Consider the following 21,755-nt stretch of genomic DNA (forward strand, 5'->3'; position numbering starts at 1 on the left):
TCTGAAAGGAAAATGTGCTGAAATTTTACCAAAGCCACAATTTTAAAGGGGTTCCCTTTTAGGTATATAACTTAATGTAATTAATATGATCCACATGTTAGAGTGGCAGTGGCCTAGTCAAAGTCCAGACAGTCTAGATCTCCATCCAAATGATAATTTGTGACAGGACCGTTTCGGAAAATCCCAACGGAACTTTGTCCAGACTAATACAGCATTCATTAAATAATAAGAAATAACGTCGGTTGATACTTTAATGTTTTGCTAATTAAAATATACTGTAGATCTTATTACATATTTTTACTTAATTTACCAAATTTTATCAAATGTCCTTAGTTTTTTTCCTTAAGTGCAGATTGAAAACAATTTATGCTATATCAGTTAATGAGAAATATACCCGCTGTATATTTAATCAGCTGGTTGATTGGCCAATGATCGCGCGCGAGCGGGGCGAGAGCGTGTCGCGCGCGCGTAAATCACAGAGATGCGGAGAATGCTGAGAGAATGTTTCTTTAAGACCCATTACCTTCCAATCCAGCTGAGGGGGAGTCTATGTGGTAAGGTGGCGGATCGTCTCTCCCTGCCTGCGCCCTCCACCCCCTCTTCCCTCCCTCTTTACATGTGGGGGGAAAGCAACATAAAGGGTACTTTCGGAAAGGGGGGCTAAAACCTAAATGGACGTATAAGGGATTTTTTTTATTCCAACAAACATGGACCGTCCAGGCTCCCCGCGATGACTGTGGTAAGGATGCAACTTCACACCGCCCCATCGCAACCCAGTTTCCGTTGACAGGGAAGAGAAGGGGGGGTGGGAGAAGCGAGGATACGCAGAAAAGGCGCAGAAGATAAATGTGCACGTACGGATGGATGCATGTGAGACTCCATGATATTTTTCTACCGCGGAAAGCCTTTAAATGTATGTATGTGTGTCTACTGGAGGGAGTCTAGGCTCACGTTAGACTAACTGAAAGGCTTAAAGCTTTTGTCCGCGATCGGGATTGACAGGTGTGTTGCCAACAAATAGACAACACGATTTATTTGGGCCACGCGCCCGTTTCCATACAGCTGATGAGGTGATGGGTTTTATTATAGGGAGGGTGGAGGGGGCTTCATCAGATCATCATAAGATGCCTCCATATAATGGCCTAGTAGAATGTGTTGCTTGTAATTAATCATGGCTGCAACTAAGCTCTTTGCCACTGGGAGCTTGGCAATTAGGCTACACCACCCAGTTTGTTTTGTCACTGCCTCTATGGGGGTTGTTGATAGCCTATTTGTGTCTTATGCAGGTTGACTAGTCAATGTCAACCAGTCAATCAGAATTCACGTTGAAATGAAACCATAATGCTCGTGTCGTTAAATTAACAAAAGGGTGGGCAGAAGATGCCTCAGTTATACATCCAACAAGATTCCCATAGGGATGTAGTGTTGCGCGTGCGCGCACGTGCGCTCCTCACCGAATGGTCTTTCCTCCTCACATCCAGACATGAAGCTGCAGCCACTGATCGGCCGACATGTCAGCTGCTGAGCGTCATACAGTTTTAATATTTGCAGGATCCGGGTGCTGATTAGTCCATCTTTCTTGTTTCCAGTGATGCTTTCCCCCCCGGGGGGTACAGCGTTTAATGGCAAGAGAGGAATGGGGGGATTATTAGTTCCTTTGCTTCTTGTAATTCATTTCAGTCGCATGCACTTTTTGATTTGTGATTTAACGTTACAGAGAGACCCACTCAGTTTGCTGCTTCCAGCTCTCTCCCCCGCCCCAGTAATTGGTGGAGAAGCGTGTTTTTCTCTCTCCCATTCTCTCACCCATCGACAAACACATGCACACACAGCAAACATCACAGGCACAGCGCGTGCTTTCCTTAGCCCCCCTTTTTCTGATTAACAAAGAGGAATTATAACATTTATTGCTCCTCTTGATTGCAGCATATGTGCTATAAAGCTCAACTGTCAACTTCTAGATAAGATACCCAATTGTATGGGATGATGGCGATGATGATGATGATGATGATGTGGGCAGTTGTGCACTCCAACAGTCGCAGAATGAATGCAATTTAGTTTCAGCGTGGAAACAGCTTTAAATAGACCCAAAAAGTATTCACACCCTTCAAACTTTCTGACTTTATGTCAGATTATTACCAGAAATTGATTTGTGAAAGACCAATAATGATCAGAGCACGTTTTTAGTTGGACTGGAAAGGAGAAGAAGAAATTTATTTCATTGTTTGTTTAAATAAAAATCTCCAGAATGTTGTGCAAATTTGTATGCAGTTGCTTTACTTAAATACCCTTAAATTCAAAAGGTGCAAAAATGCTTAAGGTGGTATAATCAAATTTATAATCACAGTGTGGTTAGCAGTAGGGCTGAAATTTGATTAATCATGGTTAATTGATTATTGAAATAATCATCATCTAATTTAGTAAAACATTAATTGTTAACTGGAGTATAGAGACTGTAAAATATGCCTTTAGCTGACAGAGCAACCCACTCAGAGTAGTAATTATACCTAGATTTAAAAAAAATAATGTTTGCATGTAAGATCAAAAAAACCTTTGTGTTTGTCACGATGTTCTATCCAGCCTCCTCAAGTTTAAAAGTTTTAGTTTAATCTGATTTGATTTTATAAAAAGTCTGCTTTAAGGAACCGTTTGCTATCTGGTTATTAATCGATTAATCAAAAAAAAATAATTGACAGATTATTCGATTTGCAAAATTATCTTTAATTGCAGTCTTAGTGAGCAGATAACAAGGTACAACATGCACAGAGTTTGCCAACTTTCTATAAAGTCAATAAACCTTGAAACTTTATGTGGACTTCAGATTAACTTCCGAACAGTGATGGAGATCTCCATGTAACTAAGATTCATTGCAGAGGAACTCCAACCAAGCCTTATACCACTAAATGCAAATTATTAGATACATCAGAGGTGTAACAGAAGCTGCCATTGAACTAGAATAATAAAGGTGTTGTCTCTTGGATAAGGAATCATGCTTCTCTGTCTGGTCCTCAAATAAATGAGCTTAGGTTTAGCATTTCCCAGGGGAATTGCATGTGCCTGACCAAACTGTCAAGCATATTGTTTGTTGCTGGGGGGATTAAAGTTTGGGGCTGTTCTTCAGGATTTCGGCTCAAACCCTTAGTTTCGGTGAAAGGAACTCCTTCCCAGAAAACAGAAACAATTTGAAAGATCTAAAACCCTTTGTAGGAGCACTTTATGATGACCCCTTCCTTTCATCAATCCACAAAGATGTGGGTCATTGAGTTTACCGTGTGAGAGCTTGTCTGGTCTATACAGTGTCCTTATCTTAACCCTTATGAAACCCCTTTGGGAGGAATTAAGAGTAGAGGAGCTAGGAGATATGAGCTAGGTCCTCTTGTCCAATATCAGTGTCTGGTTTCCCAAATGCACTTCTAATAGATTGGGCAGAAATGACCATTAGCACACTCATTAGACTTGCAAAAAATCTCAGAAATCAGTATTATAAAGCATTTACATTTAAATAATAATGTCACTTAAGGTTATGTCTGTGTCTAATAGCAAGTGACCAAATACTTTTGGAACCATGTTGTAAATACAACTGTTATCTGAACCCGTTTTGGATGTAATCATCCATTAAATTGCCATTAATAGTGGGTAGCGGTCCCGTACAATGGCTTCAGATTGTGCCTCATCTACCTTATAGTAGGTTTCTTCTAGCTGATAATGTGCAGCGTATCATTGATCTGATCTGGTGAACTGCAAAGTGCGTTGAGATGACATGTGTTGTGAATTGGCACTATATAAATACATTGAATTGAATTGAACTTGGTTTATTGCATTTTTCTTGGACTTTAAAATTAAGATGTATAAAATCACGTACGTTTAAAAAAATATATGAATGTTTCTTTCAAAAGCATAAAGTTTTATTTGAACACTTCCACTGCTTGAAAACTATTTAAAAACTAAACACTGAATCATGTTACTTTTTATCTTTAAAAAGTAACATTTTTTATTTATACTTTTTTATTTACATTACAATGTACCTACTTTTTTTTACCTTGGTTTTAAAGCTGTACTTTTAATAAATTTTAAATGTTTCAGTGATATGGATTTAATATGATGTTTAAAAACAACTCAATTGGCATGAAATTTCATTATTTTTTGTTTGTTTGTTTGAAATGAGTGACATGTGGATCAATTTATATAGAATAGAAGAAGAACTACTATAAATATAGCCAGATAACACAAATACACCAATTAATTATGCGGGCAAAAAGGAATTACCTTAGGTTAGTTTTCATTTGGTGAAAACAACCTACTGAGAATACTGGGGGGTAGGAGGCACAATCTGAAGCCATTCTATGGAACTGATAACCGATAAAGGCCATTAAATAAGCTGATAACACCCAAAAGCGGCTATATTTGCATGAGGAGATAGAGAGCAAGCAGCATCAATAAGATGGTCAGGAAGAATGTTTGGAGAAGTTTAAAGCAAAGTTAGGTTCTGAAACTATATCCCAAGTATTGAACATCTCTGGGAGTTCTGATCAATCCATCTTCTGAAGCTAGAAAGAGTATAATATGATTGCAAACCTACCAAGACATGCAGCTCCACCTAAACTGGTTGGAAGGGTAAGAAGGGCAATTAACCTTAGAAAACACCAATAGACCCAAATACACATTAAAAAAAGCAGCATCAAGCTATCAGTATCTTTCCTTAGCAAGGAGCAGAGATACCAATGGAGCTAAATACAAGGCAATCTGGATAGAAAGGCAGTGGAAGAAGCTGCTCTGGACAGATGAGAACTAACTTGAAAAAAACATGAATACTTTTGCATGGTACTCAGAGGTTTCTTGTTGCATCTGCTACTTTAAAGAAAGTAGTAGTAGAAAAATGTAGCGGTACATTGCTGTAGATTGTTGTTTCTAGTTTACAGTTTTCTCAATACCTCCAAAAATGTCTTCATCATTTGGGACACCAAGTAAAGAATCTATCTTAAAACTCACAGCTTCAGCTAATGCTTAATGAGGACACTATATATTACTGTTCTGCTTTCAGCTATCTTTCTTTCATTACACATCCATAAACAAGCAGGTCATTAAGTGACCTTACAGCTGACGCTTCACACAAAACTGCAGCATGCTCAGTAATGTTGTCTGTCCTGATTCAGCTTTGTTTTACCCAGAGAGGACTGATCACACTGAACAGTAAAACACTGACAAGTGTTGGTCTGAATGGAATGCCTTTTTTTAAAACTTCTCTTATTTGTTCTCTTGTTTTCTGCTTGTGTTTAAAGAAGTGCTAAATTAGTAAACCAAGTTTTTTGAAAAAATTATATAAGAAAAAAATGATATAAGCTCTCTTACATCTTATTCTTATGTCATATTGTCACCAGCGGCTCTTAACTGAAACAAAATATATATTTGAAGGAGAAAAATTGGCAACTAAAGACTCTTGTCCACTGTGAGCATTCATATCCACACCAAAAACCACTCTCTGAGATTAAACTCTTTCTACAGTTTATGCAAATCAGCACATAGCTACAGCCACTTGATATTTGCATTCTTAGGCTTGAATGTGAGCTTATAGCATGAGGATTGGAATGGCACTTCCCAGTAAAAAGGAAGAAGTTGGGAAAAATGTCATCTGAAAGGCTTGGAGGTCTTAAAAAAACAGCTTCCTACCCAAAGATAAAAAAAAAAAAAAAAAACTCTGTGGTGATCACAGTTTATAATACAATCAAATTGTGCAGTATAACCACAAGTGCAATTTAAATTCTACTGTCGTAACTGGCCTCATCACTGACTTGAAGCAGCTAAAAACCTCACTTTCTTACTACGCATAATCATTTCACATTTTATTCTTTAACTGATTTAACTGAACTTTTATCAGAGTCTTGTCACCCCACTCAAACGCAGTCAGTTCCTACACAGTTAGTTTTGGACAACTTGGCCTAGAAAATCACTTAAGGCTGAATAGTTGAATAATGAGTTGAATAATCAGATCACTAACAGGACTTTGTTGAACTTGACTAAGGAGGTAATTTAGCCATTTGATTTAGGTGTGGAAGCACAGACACACTAAAGAGGTGCAGGACACTAGACCTTAAGGAGTGGAATTAAAGACCTCAGGTGTAAATGTACTGTATAGTGTTTTTGATCCAGCTGTCCAAAGGTTCCTAAATCTTAAATTTGCCAAGAGCTCCAGTCAGCTCAACTGAAAGAAAAGTTTATTAAGAGGTGTAACAGACCTCTATTCTACATTAGATCTTGGCTTTATTGTGGTCCCTGAAATAGCAAATAAAAACTGTCAAACTTGGAATTCCTACAGTCAAAGATTGCTACATGCACTGCTGGAAGCCATGTAAACAAAAGTTGTGTCAGCAAGTGTGATGACAATAAAAAATAATAAAAAACAATACAAACTCAAGATATCATGTTCTCTTTGAAGGAACTGGTTATGCTTTTTACAGTGGTAGAGGGTTTTATTTACCCTGAGATCAATCCTAATATTGAAATGATAAGAACAGAGATCCATAAAAGGTAAAGCATCTTCATTTTTTTAAGGTGATTTAAAAAAAAAAGAATAATCCTAGATTAATTCTGACATTTTTAGCATTGAAATTGGCCAAATATGTAAAAAGAAAACAGAATACAAAATTACATAAATCAATGTAATCTTGCATTCTGTCTTTAGTAGGTTTAGAGGTTGTCTGGCAACCAGAATGTTTTGGGTTAAAATCCAGCTTCCCCCTGTCACATGTTGATGTACCCTACTCCTGTATTAATGTATTAATATGTGCAGGTTAGTGACTGAATTGGTTAAATGTGACTGAAGTGTAACATGCTTTGATAGGACAGTGTGACTAGAAAAATAGTAAATTACCTTTCCATTAAGTTTCAATAGATTTTTTCTTTGTTGAATATCAATAAATCTAGTTCACCTCCTTCAACTTTTTAAAATGTTTGGATATGTAAGATTATTATGATGACCAGTTTTTCATCAGGTCGATTTTTCTCCTACTTTTCTATATCTTGGGTTTTCTAATATACCCAGCAACAGCAGCACTGGCTGCTTCTCAAATCAGCGCAAAGCTTAATAAAAATCTCTTTTAGTTAGGAACAAAGATATTATAACAGCATACATTGCCAACTTACAACTTTTACAGATCAAAAACCCCATATACATGTATTTCCCTTAAATACCTTGTTAATAATTAATTAGGTCATATTATAGAGTTTTAAATAATAGTATTTAATTTAGAAAAAACAAAGGAAATCAAAACAAATGGATGATTGCTTTGAACAAATGATAATAATTTATCAATAATTAAAAGCCTAACTGTTAAGAGCCTATACAACATATTGTTTTTACTGTTACCTACAAGCACCTAAATCAGTTTTTTTTTTGTTTAGGATACTTAACACAGAGTTTAGAATAACCCTGAAAATAATTATTTTCTCTGATTTCTCCTAATAACTCACAAGATTCAAAACCATGAAGTGAGGTAGACAGACAATTTAAAGTACTCTCCATGAAAAACAAAAAACACTGAAAAGTAAATTGCAGTGACATACAGATAAAAAGATCATTAATGAATGTCAATGATTGAAGAGAACAAAAGTAAATAACAAAAATGTAAGAGTTTTGAGTCATTTTGGTCCAAACCTGTTTGCTTTAGATTTTTTTTTATGCAGCTGAAAAAATAACTGTAGATCCATGAACTGATTATTTCTATGCATTTACGGAGCACTTTAGCCAGGTTTGTAGTCACCTGGTGACATTATGTACAGCTATGTGTTGTCTACATAGTTGTGTTCAATAATATTGTTAAATACTAAAATGCAAACTATATTGAAAAAAAGTTTATTTTCTGCCATATTTTACATTAAAGATTCTATTATTTTTTTATATCAGATTGATTTGTTCTTTTGAGCAATTTTGACAAAAGTTTGTCAAAAATGTTGAAAAAGTTTTCTTTGCTCTCCCTAAGACTTTGCTAAAGTTTTGAGGCTCACGGTTGAGACTAAAAATCAAATCAACATGCAGTGTTAATTTTTCTAAAACTTTAGAAACTTTTCCAAATGTATCTTCACTAATTTTTCTGTTCTTTATGATTATTTTAGAATCAAAGTAAAACGCAAAACTCCCTAAGAAATAGGGAAGGAAGGAAGGAAGGAAGGAAGGAAGGAAGGAAGGAAGGAAGGAAGGAAGGAAGGAAGGAAGGAAGGAAGGAAGGAAGGAAGGAAGGAAGGAAGGAAGGAAGGAAGGAAGGAAGGAAGGATATAATGTGATGTTTTCTGCTTAAGTCAAGCCAAGACTATTGACTACCCATTTTAAAAACAATTTTAATACATAAATGTTGTCTTAATAAAAATCCTTTAAATACCTCTTTTTAAAAGGAAATTCTCAAGAGGTAAATTTACACCTCACACCTGTGCTTGGCCAGCACATGCTTGTGGAAAAGAAACAATCAAAATGCATTTCTTTCCTCATAAAATTAAAATTAGATAAATAAACCAGTGGGATTTTTATGAAATATAAATATATCATTGCACACAATAATATGAATACCTGGATAATTCTAAATCAAATAGAATTAATGTCTTTGAATTGTTAATCTACCGGTTCTTTTTAATGAAAATGCCCAGTAAAAGCATTATCTTATAATCATCATCTCTTCTCTTTTCTGTGCTCATATGCTTTTCTGTGTTGATCCAAATTCATCAAATCAGGAAGGTCTCTTAAGCCAAAGTGGAAGTGTGTCAACAGTCGCCATGATAAGGGATATCCGAATAGTTCTGGCAGTAAGAGAGGATGTAAGAAAAGGAGGCAGTATGCTTCCTATCATGGTGAATTTAGCATAGGGACCCCCTCTCTTTCCTATTTGCCACTTACTGTAAGGGCTGTACAGAATCCCAGGATCCTCTGTGAAAGGACTTCAGATGTTTTAGTTTGTATAATGGAGAGATTCAGTTGTTCGTCTTATTTATGACATGTTTTTGTAGATGTTTTTCAGAAGGCCTTAGTCCCAGTTTAACAAACATCATCCATGTGTGTTTCCATTGCATAATGATGTCTGAAAGGCTATAAAGACCGTCTGAATTCAGCACAGCAGTACCTTTCCTACCCATAATAGAGTTCTTACTGTTGACCCTACAAACAGTAAGGAAGCAGGAGCTAGGGGCTGGAATTTACTGTATTCATATTGACCTTTGTCATTCTATCAAACTTTACACTTCTTTTCTTATTTTGTAGAGAAGTAACTATTTTTTTAACCAGGCTATTAGAGCTAACTCAAACCTTGCTCTGTTTTCCAGCTCTCCGCTTGGCGCTGCAAGGAGCTCTGCGGTGTGGACACAACTTAAAGCTATCAGCCCACCTTTATCCCTTCCTTTTCCATTCCCTTTCCCCTTTCCTGTCCCTTGCCAATCCTTGCTACCCTACGGAAATGCATCCCTGCATTTGCCTTTCCACATGAACAGTCAGATCATTTCTCATGTAGGTCAGGACTTTGTGATGAAAGACTAGTATGCAAAAAAAAAAAACAAACACAAAGGCAATAACCTAACCACGATTTTGATGTAGACATGACCAAAGGGATGATATTTTTGGAAAATGCAAAGATATATATTTTATACATCTAATGTTTAGTACAAGCCCATAAAAGAACAAAGTCACCACAGATATTTTGCATGTACAATCCTCTGTGAAGTTTCTTTATTAACTCCACTTACACGCCACGGTCTCATGATGATGTGCGAGGTAATGCCCACCATATCTGAGGATGGGCGGAGCGGCACAGGCGGGGGCCCCACCTCACCTCCGGGAGCCGGGGTCGGAGGGGGTCCCACCGGAGCAATGGGGGGAGGAGGATTCAGCAACAGGGAGCCCAGAGGAGACGAAGGAGGCAGCACGGGAAACCTGGAGTCTCTGATGGTAAACATGCTGACGGAGAGGGAGAGGCTGCTGGAGAACCTGAGGGAGACGCAGGAAAGCCTGGGCACAGCACAACTTCGCCTCCGGGAGCTCGGCCATGAGAAAGAGTCACTTCAGAGGCAGCTGTCAATAGCTTTGCCACAGGTAAGGCTCAGAAGGTGTACAACAGATGGGTGAGAAAATGTGTTGAATTTGTAGAATTTTTATCTGTTTTGTTTTTTTGAGAATAATTCCAGGCGCAGTACTAATTAAACATTTGCAAGACCGAAAAATGATTCATGAGTTTGGAAGACGGTTTAGATTTGATTAAGTAAAGTTTGTCACTTGTTTTTCTCCAGTGGGTGACTGGGCTTGCAGTGGCCACCGGTACCATGGCTTAAAATGTAAACAGAAAGCTGAAAGTTCTTTAGTTCAATGGACAAATAAAGGGATTTCTTTGGCTTCATGAGGCATAAAAGACATGCCCACCTGGGTGCTGTTGTTACACACTGCTGGTCAGCAGGCTGAAATAATGTTATTCCAATTTTTCCTAACTTGCAAGAGAAAAACCTAATTGTTTAGAGATGCTTCCTGTTGCCAAAAACATGGAAATTTTTTGTAAACTAAGGGGCTTTCACACTTCGCTGTTAAGGTCTGCTTCAAACAAACCCGAGATTGTTCCTTTGACATCTGCTTCATTTGGACAGGTATGGAACCATATTCTAACCATCATACAGCCCAAACGAGCAATCTCTTATTTCAGTTTGCTTGCAAATGAAACCTGGTGTTGTTTACGTATTGTGGTAATGCAAATACACTAATCAGAAAACCAAAGTGGGGGTGCAAACCAGAGAGGGAATTTGTGTTTCTCTGATTAACATATTTTAACATAACATAATTGAGAGAAAAAAAGGGTTCAAAACTTTGTTCAATGTCTGTCTATGTCTAAATTTCTCCAATACGAGATCAATAAAGTTTAGTTATTATTATGCCCAGGGGGACATCAAACCAATGTTCTGTTCATAGAAAACATTAGATCACAAGAACTGAAGTACAAATCTTTAAAGAAGTCGTCATGATTCTCCCCTACTGCAGTATTAGTGCATATAGCTGTCAGACAACCCACACGGAAAGTGTTCTGCTTGGAGATGTGTCAGGATCAAGCTGCACATTTTCAAATCAGGGCTGCATTTACAGAATAAACATTTTTCTGTTCTGTTCTGTTCTTGGAGATTTGGCACAGACCGTTTAGCTGATGCAGGATAGATTTTTGCTTTGCCCACTCCTCATTCTGGGAAATTTCCTGGGATTTGGTCTCCAAGCGTGCATCTTTTGTAACTCTATTTTATACTGTATGGGCCGGATTTATCAAGATCCAATTTTGTGTGCAGTAATTTGCGCTCGCAAACTGGAATTTTGAGCGAGGGGCTGAACCATGGTTTGCGGGCGATTTAACAAGAGTGATTGCGCAACTGGTGGCAGGTGCAAAACTGTTGGAGACGCCCTATTTAAATGATGGTTTTGCGCGTTTTGTGGTTTGCGGCAAAGTAGTTTGTAGTTTGTACAATCCCTAAGGTGGTATGGGGCTGAATTTCTACTTCACTGCAGTAAAAAAACAAAACAAAAACAACAGGTGTTTTGTATTGGCCTGTAGAAAAATGCATATACCAAATGGCTCACAAGAAGTGACTGTGGATGAGATTACTGCGCGAACGCATCCCCGCAGCATTGGCACGTTGCTCCACAGGCGCAGGGGGAGAACCCCGACCCCGTCGGACAGCACTTCTGAAAAACGAGATTGGGAGATCCCAGCTCTCGCTGCAACCGTTAGCTGGAATGACCCAGATGCAAAAAAGTGCAACGTTGCAAGGAGTTTTGTGATATCTGGTATTGCGTGGGTCCTCCTTGTGGCTGGCTCCAAATCCATTCGGAGTTCCCCCAACAGCTCCAAAATGGCAATGCTGGATAAACGATATGTTTTGATGATCGTTTCCTCCTTCATTGCAAAAATATTCACACGGAGTGAAAAAATGCGTTCTCTGCGTCTCCTTGCTTCATTTCGATGTCTCCTTCTTGCGACAATAACCGCTGCCATGTGTGCGCAATTACGCATACAGACCATTTGCACCTTCTTTTGAAACGTGTTACCGGTAAATATAGAGTCAGATACCGTTAGCAAAATTGCTTTCAGGTTTAATAAATCACTTTGTGAGTGCTAAATTAATATATTTACATGTTCTCCTCCCACAAGACGCACTTTTGCGTGTAAACGCCCCATATTGCATATTCATTGCAGAAAAAGTACTAAATGGATAAGAGGCGCTATTTAGCACGTTTTAAAGACCAAATCCTTTTAGCACGCTGTTGATAGATCAGTTTGTAAATTTTTTAGCGTGCGCAGTGAAATAGCTCACGTTTTAATACACGCAAACCTTTGATAGATCCGGCCCTATGTTGTCTGTGGAGTTTTAAATGATTTCAAAAGGGCAGGGAGAAATGTAATCAAGCCAAAGAAGGTGGGATTTCTTGTCATTCCCCATTCTATCTAACTGAATCCCTCAGAATATCCTGGTGTTTAAAGACCCCTTATGTAATTTAATAAGCTACAAACAGAATGTCTGTTGGACAGCAAGTTCTGCTCAAAGCACCAGCCAAATTAAAATTCCAATATATTAGGCCTTCATATTTTTTTATAACGAATATTTCATTTTTTATTTCCACCAGAGTGCAGAAAAGATCTGCAAATGGAAATATGTGTTATAAAATTTGAAAGAATAGAAATATCTCTAAAAAAAAAAAAACATGCCCCCTTTGTTAAGCATTGAAATTACTTTTGGTTGTATCAGTTGACTTAAATCAGAAGAAGTATATTTTGAGTTCATTTCAGCCACACAGAAATTAAATTTTTTTTTTTCATGGTTTGGTATGTTGGAGCTGCAGCTTTCTGCAGCTGAGAATAAGCTCAGTAGGAAGGTCAGCTCTGTCTTATGATGAGTAGTGTCCTACTCAATTCTATTTAATTCTATTTTAATCAATTCTATTCTATTCTATTTAGTGTATGCTCAAATCCGGTACCTACCTACTGCTCTTACCTCTGTGTCTCCACTGTATTTCTTCACTGTCACCTCTGACAGAACCTGACAAGTTGTCTCCATCCATATAGCTTATTATTAACTCTGATATTAACTGCCTTGTTATATCTTGTAATTTGATGCATAAATCAGCCTAATGCATAAGCATGAAATACTATATTAATATGCATTGTGGAGCAGCACATCAAATGTTTTGAAATGAATATAAAAATATGCAAAGACAAATTAAGATCAGATATAAAGGAAAAGACAAGGAGACAAATGAGAGGCTGACCCCTTTCCAAACAAGAAACAATCGCATAAGGCCAGTAGCCAATGAACCCACTGTGTTACCATCTGTATGTATCTCTCATACTCTGTTACGCGCTTTTAAGCACGAATGGGTTAGATTTATCTGCTCTGTTTTCAACCATAAATCAGATTGTAGTTCACACCTGAAACAGAAGACACCTCATTATGAGCAGCCTCTGCCCCTAAGCTGCAACCTTAGACGTGTTTTACAGAGACCTACTGTAAAATAATAAAGGACCACAGATGGTACGGGGGATTCAAAGATCATGCAGGACAGGCCTTCCTGTTGCATTCAGGAGATGCAGATGTATTCCCTGTGGTGTTATAAATGCAGTTTGATGCTTTGCTTTGGGGGTCTCTTTTGAGCATTTCGCTGCAGACCCATTGTGTAACAGTGTGATGTAATCTGTCCATGAATAAGAGTTCACAGGGGAGGATAAGCAAGAGAGAAAGCAGTGGCAGAATCTGTGTCAGTGATTCACCTGATTGTTATGTAGGTTTACATCATGTACATCCTCCTACATCTTTAGTCTCTGGTGTTTCACAAAGCGTGTTTCTAAAATTCTTTGCTTATGTATATTTTTAGATTTCTTTGTGCAGTTGCTGTGCGTGGATCCTTGAAGCAGCCAATTATGTTTGCTTTGCAGAAATCCATATCTTTTTATACCTTGCTATGTATTTTTTATAGTCTAATTGTAGCCTAGTCACTTTGAGAGTATTACAAACATACATCCAGACTGTTTGTTTTTGTGCTTCTGAGAGCCGTCTGTGTGTGTGTGTATCTGTGTGTGTGTTTCACAGGAGTTTGCCGTGTTGACTAAGGAGCTGAACGTTTGCCGGGAGCAGCTTCTTGAAAGGGAGGAGGAAATTGCTGAGCTCAAGGCGGAGAGAAACAACACACGTGTAAGATGTTTAGCGGCCATTTTGCCCATTAGCACTGTAGCAGCCTCTGACTTCTCCCTTTCACTCCATGGTGGTTGTGTGGACGTTTTCATTTGCTTCTGTTTTCTAATTATCTTTTCCTTAGTCCATTCACAACCTCTGAGTCTGTAATGTTTTATTTTTGTTTCTTCATAGCCCATAAACTGTTCACATTTTCTGACATTACAACCACAAATGTGAATGTATTCCATTGGGATTATATGCAATAGACCAACACAAGCTAAAACCAGATGGCCAACCAACACAAAAAAAGAATTAGGCCAGAGAACTAGACTAGACTAGAAAACAACTAAAAGAAAGATGAACGAACCAAAACTGATACGGGCAAATTCTCCAAATGGCCGAATAACAGAATGTGGCAATACCCAACTTAGAAAAGTAAAATCAGGCTTCAGGAAAAACCAAAAAAACTAAATGTTTTAAGTGAAAAGAATAACAACGAACATACAAAAGCAAATCAAAAAATTGTATTTCACATTGGTTAGTTAACTGTTAGAAGATAAATCTCTGCATTGATATGAACTGATCAACTATATTTTCCTCTCAGTTTGGGGATTTGCAAAATGTCCGAATACTTTAGCTTTAATCCTCTCTGACCTGAACACTTTATCCACATATTTTCTGGCCTATAAATGGAATATGTCAAACTTCAACCAGAACTTTGTTGTGCACAACTTTTAATTTGCTTTTCAATGCTGTAGTTTTTCCACATAATAGGAGGATCTCTTGGCTTCTCCCTTTGCCTTGAGTTTTATTTTAGATGGACAATCATGTCTTTGTGGGTTTACATTGGTGCCAAACTCTTATTTTAAAGTAAATGGCACCAAGTTTATTTCCCTCCAGTCAATAAGTTGTGTGCTTCTCTTCATTTTAACCATTTGGAACTTTGTATTAGATATTTTATTAGATATTCATTTTTCGAACCTTTTGAAATGTATAAAAGGTTTTTTTTCCCCGGTACAATTAATAGTTTTATTCAGCACCACTGTAGACATTTTGCAGACACATTGCTTTTGAAAAAGTAGTAGTTTTGATTAAAAATTTGTAGCTATGACCTTTAATATGATGGATTTAACAGAGCTTTGTGAGATGTTCAAAGCTTAGAAAATAGTTTTTAATCCAAACCATGCTCTAAAGCTCTCTACAAATTTCTTACTGATGTGTCTGCTAGGTTTCTTGGTCTTCTGATTTTGTTTTTGTTCTCAAGTGTCCATAAGCAAACATCTGAGGTCAGAAACAGATCAGTAATATTTTAACTGAGAATAGATCTATGCACAAGTGGTCAGAATGTACCTAACACAACCTGGATTTTATTTAGGAGTATCATATTAAGGGGGCTAAACAGAATTAAGGCATGGCAAAAAAGTATTGGGTAAAAACCTTTGTAAGACATACTATCTAATCACAGAATCACACAAATGTAAACTACTAAAAAATACTGTTGTAATATGTTAATTTGGTTTTTAGAATAAACACTTTTGCAAAGCACTATACCTCCTGATATTCTTGCAACATTTCCTGGTTGTCACTTTTCATCTTTCCTCCTTTGCTATATGCTCCTCCCTGCAGCTATTGCTTGAGCACCTGGAGTGTCTGGTGTCCCGCCACGAGCGCAGTCTGAGGATGACAGTGGTGAAGAGGCAAGCCCAGTCCCCTGCAGGGGTGTCCAGTGAGGTGGAAGTCCTCAAGGCTTTAAAATCCCTGTTTGAGCACCACAAAGCCTTGGACGAGAAGGTGGGTCAACGCAGCACTGAAATGTATTTGATATTATACCAACTTCCAGCAAATCATCCAGGCTTACCCTACTTTCCTTCCTGCTCTCATTAAAGTTAGTGTGGAAAATGCACCAAAGGACCGTGTGCTGCCTGACCTAAAATAAAGCATCATCTAATAGTCTGTAACAAGTTAGCAAAAGTTGGAAAGAATATAGCCAAAGACCAAAGCATGAATGTGAAACAAAACGAAAAAATATAGAAATATGTTTAATTTAAAGAAACGTGAAAACAAATAGTACTTTCCCCTTAGTTCTTATATCCTCTTTCTTTCATCTACTTTTCCATCTCGAGCCCATAGTATTCGATTTTACTTCCTAAATCATTTTCAATAAAGTTTCATACATAACTATCAAGAGGAACCTTATGGCGATAGTCATAATGGTTTTCTTGTGAAAGCAAAGCTACTAGACTATGATCTATCTCAGGGACATCTATTACATGAGCCAGTTGGCAAAACAGAGCACACAAAAAAAAGTTGGACTTTTTTAAGAGAGGCCACCTGTTTAGATAAATGTTTGAAAAACAAATTCTGCTTTCATTTCTATGTTGATCTGAAAGTTAAAGCTACAGTGTGTAACTTTTAGCGACATCTAGCGGTCAGACTGCAGACTGCAGCAACATGAACATCTCCCCCGCACCGCTTCTCCCCCCCAACAGTACGGCGAGCGTTACGGGACAAAATGTCTTCCACGACATCCGCATGACCTACCTTCTCAAGTGATGAGGTTTGTTTACATAGATAATTTTACAGATAGTATTTCATTAGTCTGTGTAGGGTATAGATTTCATGTAGACTTAAGATAATAAATATACCCGTTATTTTTTCTACATCGTTGTGACATTTTGGCGATCTCGCAATCTCTAGTTTGTTGGCTCTGCGCTGCCGTAGCGCAAAGATGTCTGCCTCCATGGCTGCGAGACCAGCTCCAATGTAATTATAAATAACGAATTCTAAGGCAACGCAAATATTAAGGTTAAGAGGCTGAGCTCATAGATGATGATAAAATAACATAGTTATGTATAATATATTACATTTCTGACTGTATATCCCTATAATTATTACACACTGTAGCTTTAAGGAACTTTAAATAGGTGTTTGATGATTTTCTGTGTACCTGTAATATAAATGATATGTCAGAGACATACAGTATATTACCCCTCGCTCTCTTCAAAACAAGACCGTCAAAAGAACATGGTCGTTAAAAAGCATATTTTACTTCCACACTGAAAATTTTTGCTAAGATAAGAGTAGATATGTTGCCATGGGTAAGATAGATGTTAATAAATATTTCTTAAAATGCTTTCTTTGGCCAATAGAGAGAAATTGTTTACAATATAATGATTGTAAACAGTTCAAACCATGAGATTAGATTATATGGTATGAAAACCACATTATCACACTCTGCGTTTATTGTAAGAAACATTATATATATGAATAGTGTGCAGATGAGCGTCCCTCCCAAGGGTGAACAAATTAGTTGTTCATTCAAAGCCTATCTTAATCTACCGGTTATAGAGGCTCTATAATCAAATATCTGTATTAGTATTGTTATTTGTTCATTATAGAATAGGAAATACTATAAATAGTCAATATTTTGCATCTGGTAAGACTTGTATTTTCCTGTTTCTGTTCAGGCAACTTAAAAAAGTCACTTTAATAGCTTGAATCTACCTTAATTGTTCTCAAGTTCCGGGAAATCTAGAAACCCTTTGGCATAAATGTGTGTTTTGTTATTTTCTTATATTCTCCACATTTCTTGAAAGTTCCTTCTCCACCCAAAGCATGAAAGTGCTTTATTTCAAGGATATATTTTAGTTTATTGTGTAGTTTAACCAGTTTTAACCATAGTCATGCCCTCTCTGCTGACCATTGATCTGTTTTGGCACATTTAATACCAAAGTGGTTGTCTTACCTCAATCATCGTTTGCTTTTACTCATCAGGTTCGAGAGCGGCTCCGTGTGGCCCTCGAGAGGGTGTCCATGTTAGAAGATCAACTCTCAGCATCTTCTCAAGAGGCATGCTCAAAATTAAAATAATCCTTGCATCCAAACATTTTTAACTGCTCTAGCATGATGAAGATATTGGCATGAACCATGTGTTTGGACTTTTTGTCTCCTTCTTTTAGGTAATCTCTTTAAGAGACCAAATTAAAAGGCGTCAACAAGGGGTGGACGGCGGTAAAGATGTAAGGGAGGGTTTTCTGCTTGTTGGTTCAAGTTGTTTTTGTGTATGTGTTAGTTAAGTAGATCTTGGGTACCACCGTGTTTCAGTGTGATTCTCCACCCCTAAGAAATTTAAAGAAGGATCATGATTAATTGTTTTCTATTATTAATTATTGCTCTTGTTTTATGCCGTATCATCCTCTCTATTTAGCGGCTCCCCAACGGTCCCTCGTCTGGGCTGGAGGATGGGGAGCTTGAAAGGCAGAGAGAAGGAGAGATAGAGCGTCAAAAAGCTGAACTGTCCCAGCTGAGGGAGAGGCTGGCCCTCATGTGTCGGCAGGTGACTGATCCTTTGCATATATCATGGTGGCCCTCAGATTTTCTTTCAAACAAAGATGGATTTTCATCTATGTTGTAAGAGGTCACATGGTTTTAACTGAAAATCAAGTGAAATCTGCCCTAGGTTCCACTCCGTTCAAAGCAAAGGCGTTTTAAATATAAACAAAAAATAGGGAAATGCTATTAAGAAGTAATCTTTGGGGTAAGCTGAATTCAGACTTTCTAGTCACACCTTCCTGATTGCTGTCTGCCCAGTTGATTCAGGAAATCCCTCTAATAGAACTTATCTGACAACTTGAAGTAGGCTAAAAGATCATAAAAAGCAACACTTCATGTCATCCAAAGAAATTTAAGAACATAAATCAAGAAGCAAATTCTCTAACATCTGTCTGGAGAGGACTTAAAAGTAGCTTCTAAGACTTTTGGACTCCAGCAGGTCATTCAAATTTAGCACTCAAACAGAGTTGTGTTTCATGATGCCATGGACAGCAGCACTGGTTAAAGTTTATGAGCAGAAAATGGTTTATGTAACACAGTACAGAATCAGATTAGATTAACAGAAATGATTACTAATCTTATAACTGCATCCAAATGTTGAAATGTCTACATATATCAGCCTCGTCAGTTATTAAAGATGTATAAAAACAATTCTGATTAGGTTTTTTATTGCAGTAACATGATCTCTCAATAATTAATACGGTGCACTACAGTAACAGTAAGATATGGACTTTTTTCCTCCATCACAATATTCCTCTCTGTTTTGGTAAGGTAAACTTGGGTCTTTTTCTAACTTTGTGGAAAACTTTTCAAGTAGAAAATACAGATTTTCCCAAAACAGAAAACATACCCTCCCTCTAGTGGCAAATTACACTATTGCAACTACATCAAAGAGCACCAACATTATTGAAAAACAGCCAAAGAAGCATTTTAACCTGATCAATGACAATCTTTGTTTAGCAACAAATTCTGATTGATATGCTGTAACTAGTGTAGTACAAAAAATAAACCTTTTCATGAGGTAAAGAAAGGGACTCATGCATTATTCCTTCAGTTTGAAAAACTAATACTGGGACAGAAATAAGTGTAGTCTGCAGGTTTAATTTGTGTGTTTTTTTTTTTTTTGTCTCTCTGTTTCACATTAGGTTGGAGAAATAGAGGAACAGCTTGCAGCCGCCAGGAGGGAGGTGACGAAGACTGAGGAGGCCAATCAGAAACTCCAAAGGGAAGTGAAAGAGGTTTGTTGGACCAATCTGTCTCTTCCTTGCCAAGACCCTAAGCTATCTCAGTACCTGGGGTTTTGGGGGGTAGATTCAAACTCTGTGGGGATAAGTGCTAATAATAAAATATGTTAGTCTGGGGTTGGATGAGTAGAAAATAAAGAGCTGTTTCAAAAATGACATCTTCTTTTAGATTGCTGCTATTTTAGGGCTCTAATAAATGCAAAGGCAAGAAGGAATGGTGACACTGCAGCATTTAAAAAGGCTGCCTTCGCAGATCAAAATGCATACTTTTTTCTTTTTTTATAAATTATATTTTTTTTTACTGCAAAATAACACATGTGGTTTCTTAAAATAACTGGAACTGTTGCCTTTTATAGGCTCTTTGCCAAAGAGAAGACATGGAAGAGAGAATAACAACACTAGAGCGAAGGTAATCTTTGATCTTTTTTGATCTGTTGTAAGAAATCATCTGGACCATTTAATTTTATGAAGCAGACATCTATATACATTGCATTTCAAAAGTAAAAAATGCAAATTCAAAAGGCCACTCCTCTGATGTAGGTCTTAACCCATGCTTGTCATAAACTGGACAGATTGACCCAGTTTTCAAGGTGAGACAGTCACTGGGAAAGTTCAAAACGTTTATTAACACAAAAACATAACTGAAGCAGAAGCGCAGAGCTGTGGATCTGCGTACCGCAGCGGCTGCAGGGGGGGCAGGACGCGGCCCAATCACTGACACTCTGTTTAAAAGTGCAGTCCATCCTCTCTGAGGAAGGCAGGATCCAGCAGATCGACTGCCAAACGAGCTGCTGTGCAGAGTGTCCCCGAAGCACCAACCTCAGTGAGCAGGCATCAAACCGATCTAGGTCAGGGAAACAGATCAGACAGGAACAGTTCCTGAATCCAGGAGTCCGCAGCCCAGTCAGGGCTCAGTCAGGGAATCCATACAGCGTTCAGGCAGGTTCCATGCACCGATCAACGACCTCAGACAGAAACGCACAGATGCAGACAGGCAGGCTCAGTGGTTGAGGGACAGAGACAAGACATTGTTCCAGGATAACAGTAGAAACTTTAAACTGGTCTCCACCTAGAAACCTGGCTTAGGGACCTAAACGTTTACTCCACCAAGGAGCCAGGACACGATCAGGAGACAAGACAAAAACTAAAAACGTCTTAACCCACTGGCCTCCGGGGATGGAGACATGAACCTTGAAATTACTAAAACCAAAGAAAACAAACAAACAACAAACAATGATCTGGCCCTGATAGCTGGACTGAGTCGAATATTAATGAAAAGACACAGGTGAATAAGATGAAGAATGATTAGGAACCAGGCAGAGTTAGGCAGGTGAATGAAGTTAACAATTAAGGTTTTAAGGGCAGATCTTGACAATCCTAGGCTATTTTAAGATCTTAATATTCTTCTCGGTGAAACTGTACTTTTGTTGATCTAGATATAAATTTTACTAACTGAATTATGTAATAAATACAAGTAAATGGAACAATCCCTGTAAATTATAGGCTCTCTATCAGAAACAAAGGTTGTTAAGTAAAATAGGCATATTCAAATTTCATAACAGTATCATCTGTTTTTACTTTAAAAAACATTTTAATCTAAAAAAAAAAAAAAAAATCACTGAGGATGGCATCATTTTTCTTCACAAGAAGACAGTTTTGTCATAAAACCCTAATTACCACTTTGGACCCATGAGGAACCAACACTTATCAGAAATACCTGCTGCTCCTTCAGGCTTATTGATAGTTTCTCAATAGCCTCAGATTAATTGCCAACTTTTGGAGAAATGTGCAGTTTATTTCACATAAGCATCTTATTTAATGTAAAAAAAGTGCAAATTACTATTATTATTATTTATTATTTTTGATTTTTTTGTTTTTTTGTATTTGAGCTCCTTAAGAAGAGTGAATCAAAAATTGTTCCAGCATAGTAGAGTGTGCACACTTTTGCAGTTCTTGCTCCATATTTGATCATATTTAAACAGTATGGGGAGTTATAATAACACTAGTATG

The 21,755-nt window shown here is 37.6% G+C and overlaps 1 protein-coding gene across 2 annotated transcripts in view; it reads left to right on the forward strand.

Annotated features, from left to right (window-relative positions):
• Positions 1 to 478: 478 nt before the first annotated feature.
• LOC119793759 (liprin-alpha-3-like) overlaps positions 479 to 21,755 on the forward strand; it is a 36,564-nt gene continuing 15,287 nt past the window's right edge. Inside the window, exons 1-9 of one of the 2 annotated variants that reach the window (XM_038301013.1) lie at positions 479 to 739; positions 9,304 to 10,066; positions 14,086 to 14,187; positions 15,796 to 15,960; positions 17,944 to 18,018; positions 18,129 to 18,188; positions 18,377 to 18,505; positions 19,647 to 19,739; positions 20,102 to 20,154. In XM_038301013.1, coding sequence (XP_038156941.1) covers positions 9,734 to 10,066; positions 14,086 to 14,187; positions 15,796 to 15,960; positions 17,944 to 18,018; positions 18,129 to 18,188; positions 18,377 to 18,505; positions 19,647 to 19,739; positions 20,102 to 20,154 — 1,010 coding nt within the window. In that variant the 5' untranslated portion in view covers positions 479 to 739; positions 9,304 to 9,733. The remainder of the gene's footprint in view (positions 740 to 9,303; positions 10,067 to 14,085; positions 14,188 to 15,795; positions 15,961 to 17,943; positions 18,019 to 18,128; positions 18,189 to 18,376; positions 18,506 to 19,646; positions 19,740 to 20,101; positions 20,155 to 21,755) is intronic. The other variant, XM_038301012.1, reaches the window with a different exon arrangement.

This window comes from Cyprinodon tularosa, unplaced genomic scaffold (genome assembly GCF_016077235.1).
Source record: "Cyprinodon tularosa strain WSP-4 unplaced genomic scaffold, ASM1607723v1 ctg46, whole genome shotgun sequence".
NCBI lineage: Eukaryota > Metazoa > Chordata > Actinopteri > Cyprinodontiformes > Cyprinodontidae > Cyprinodon > Cyprinodon tularosa.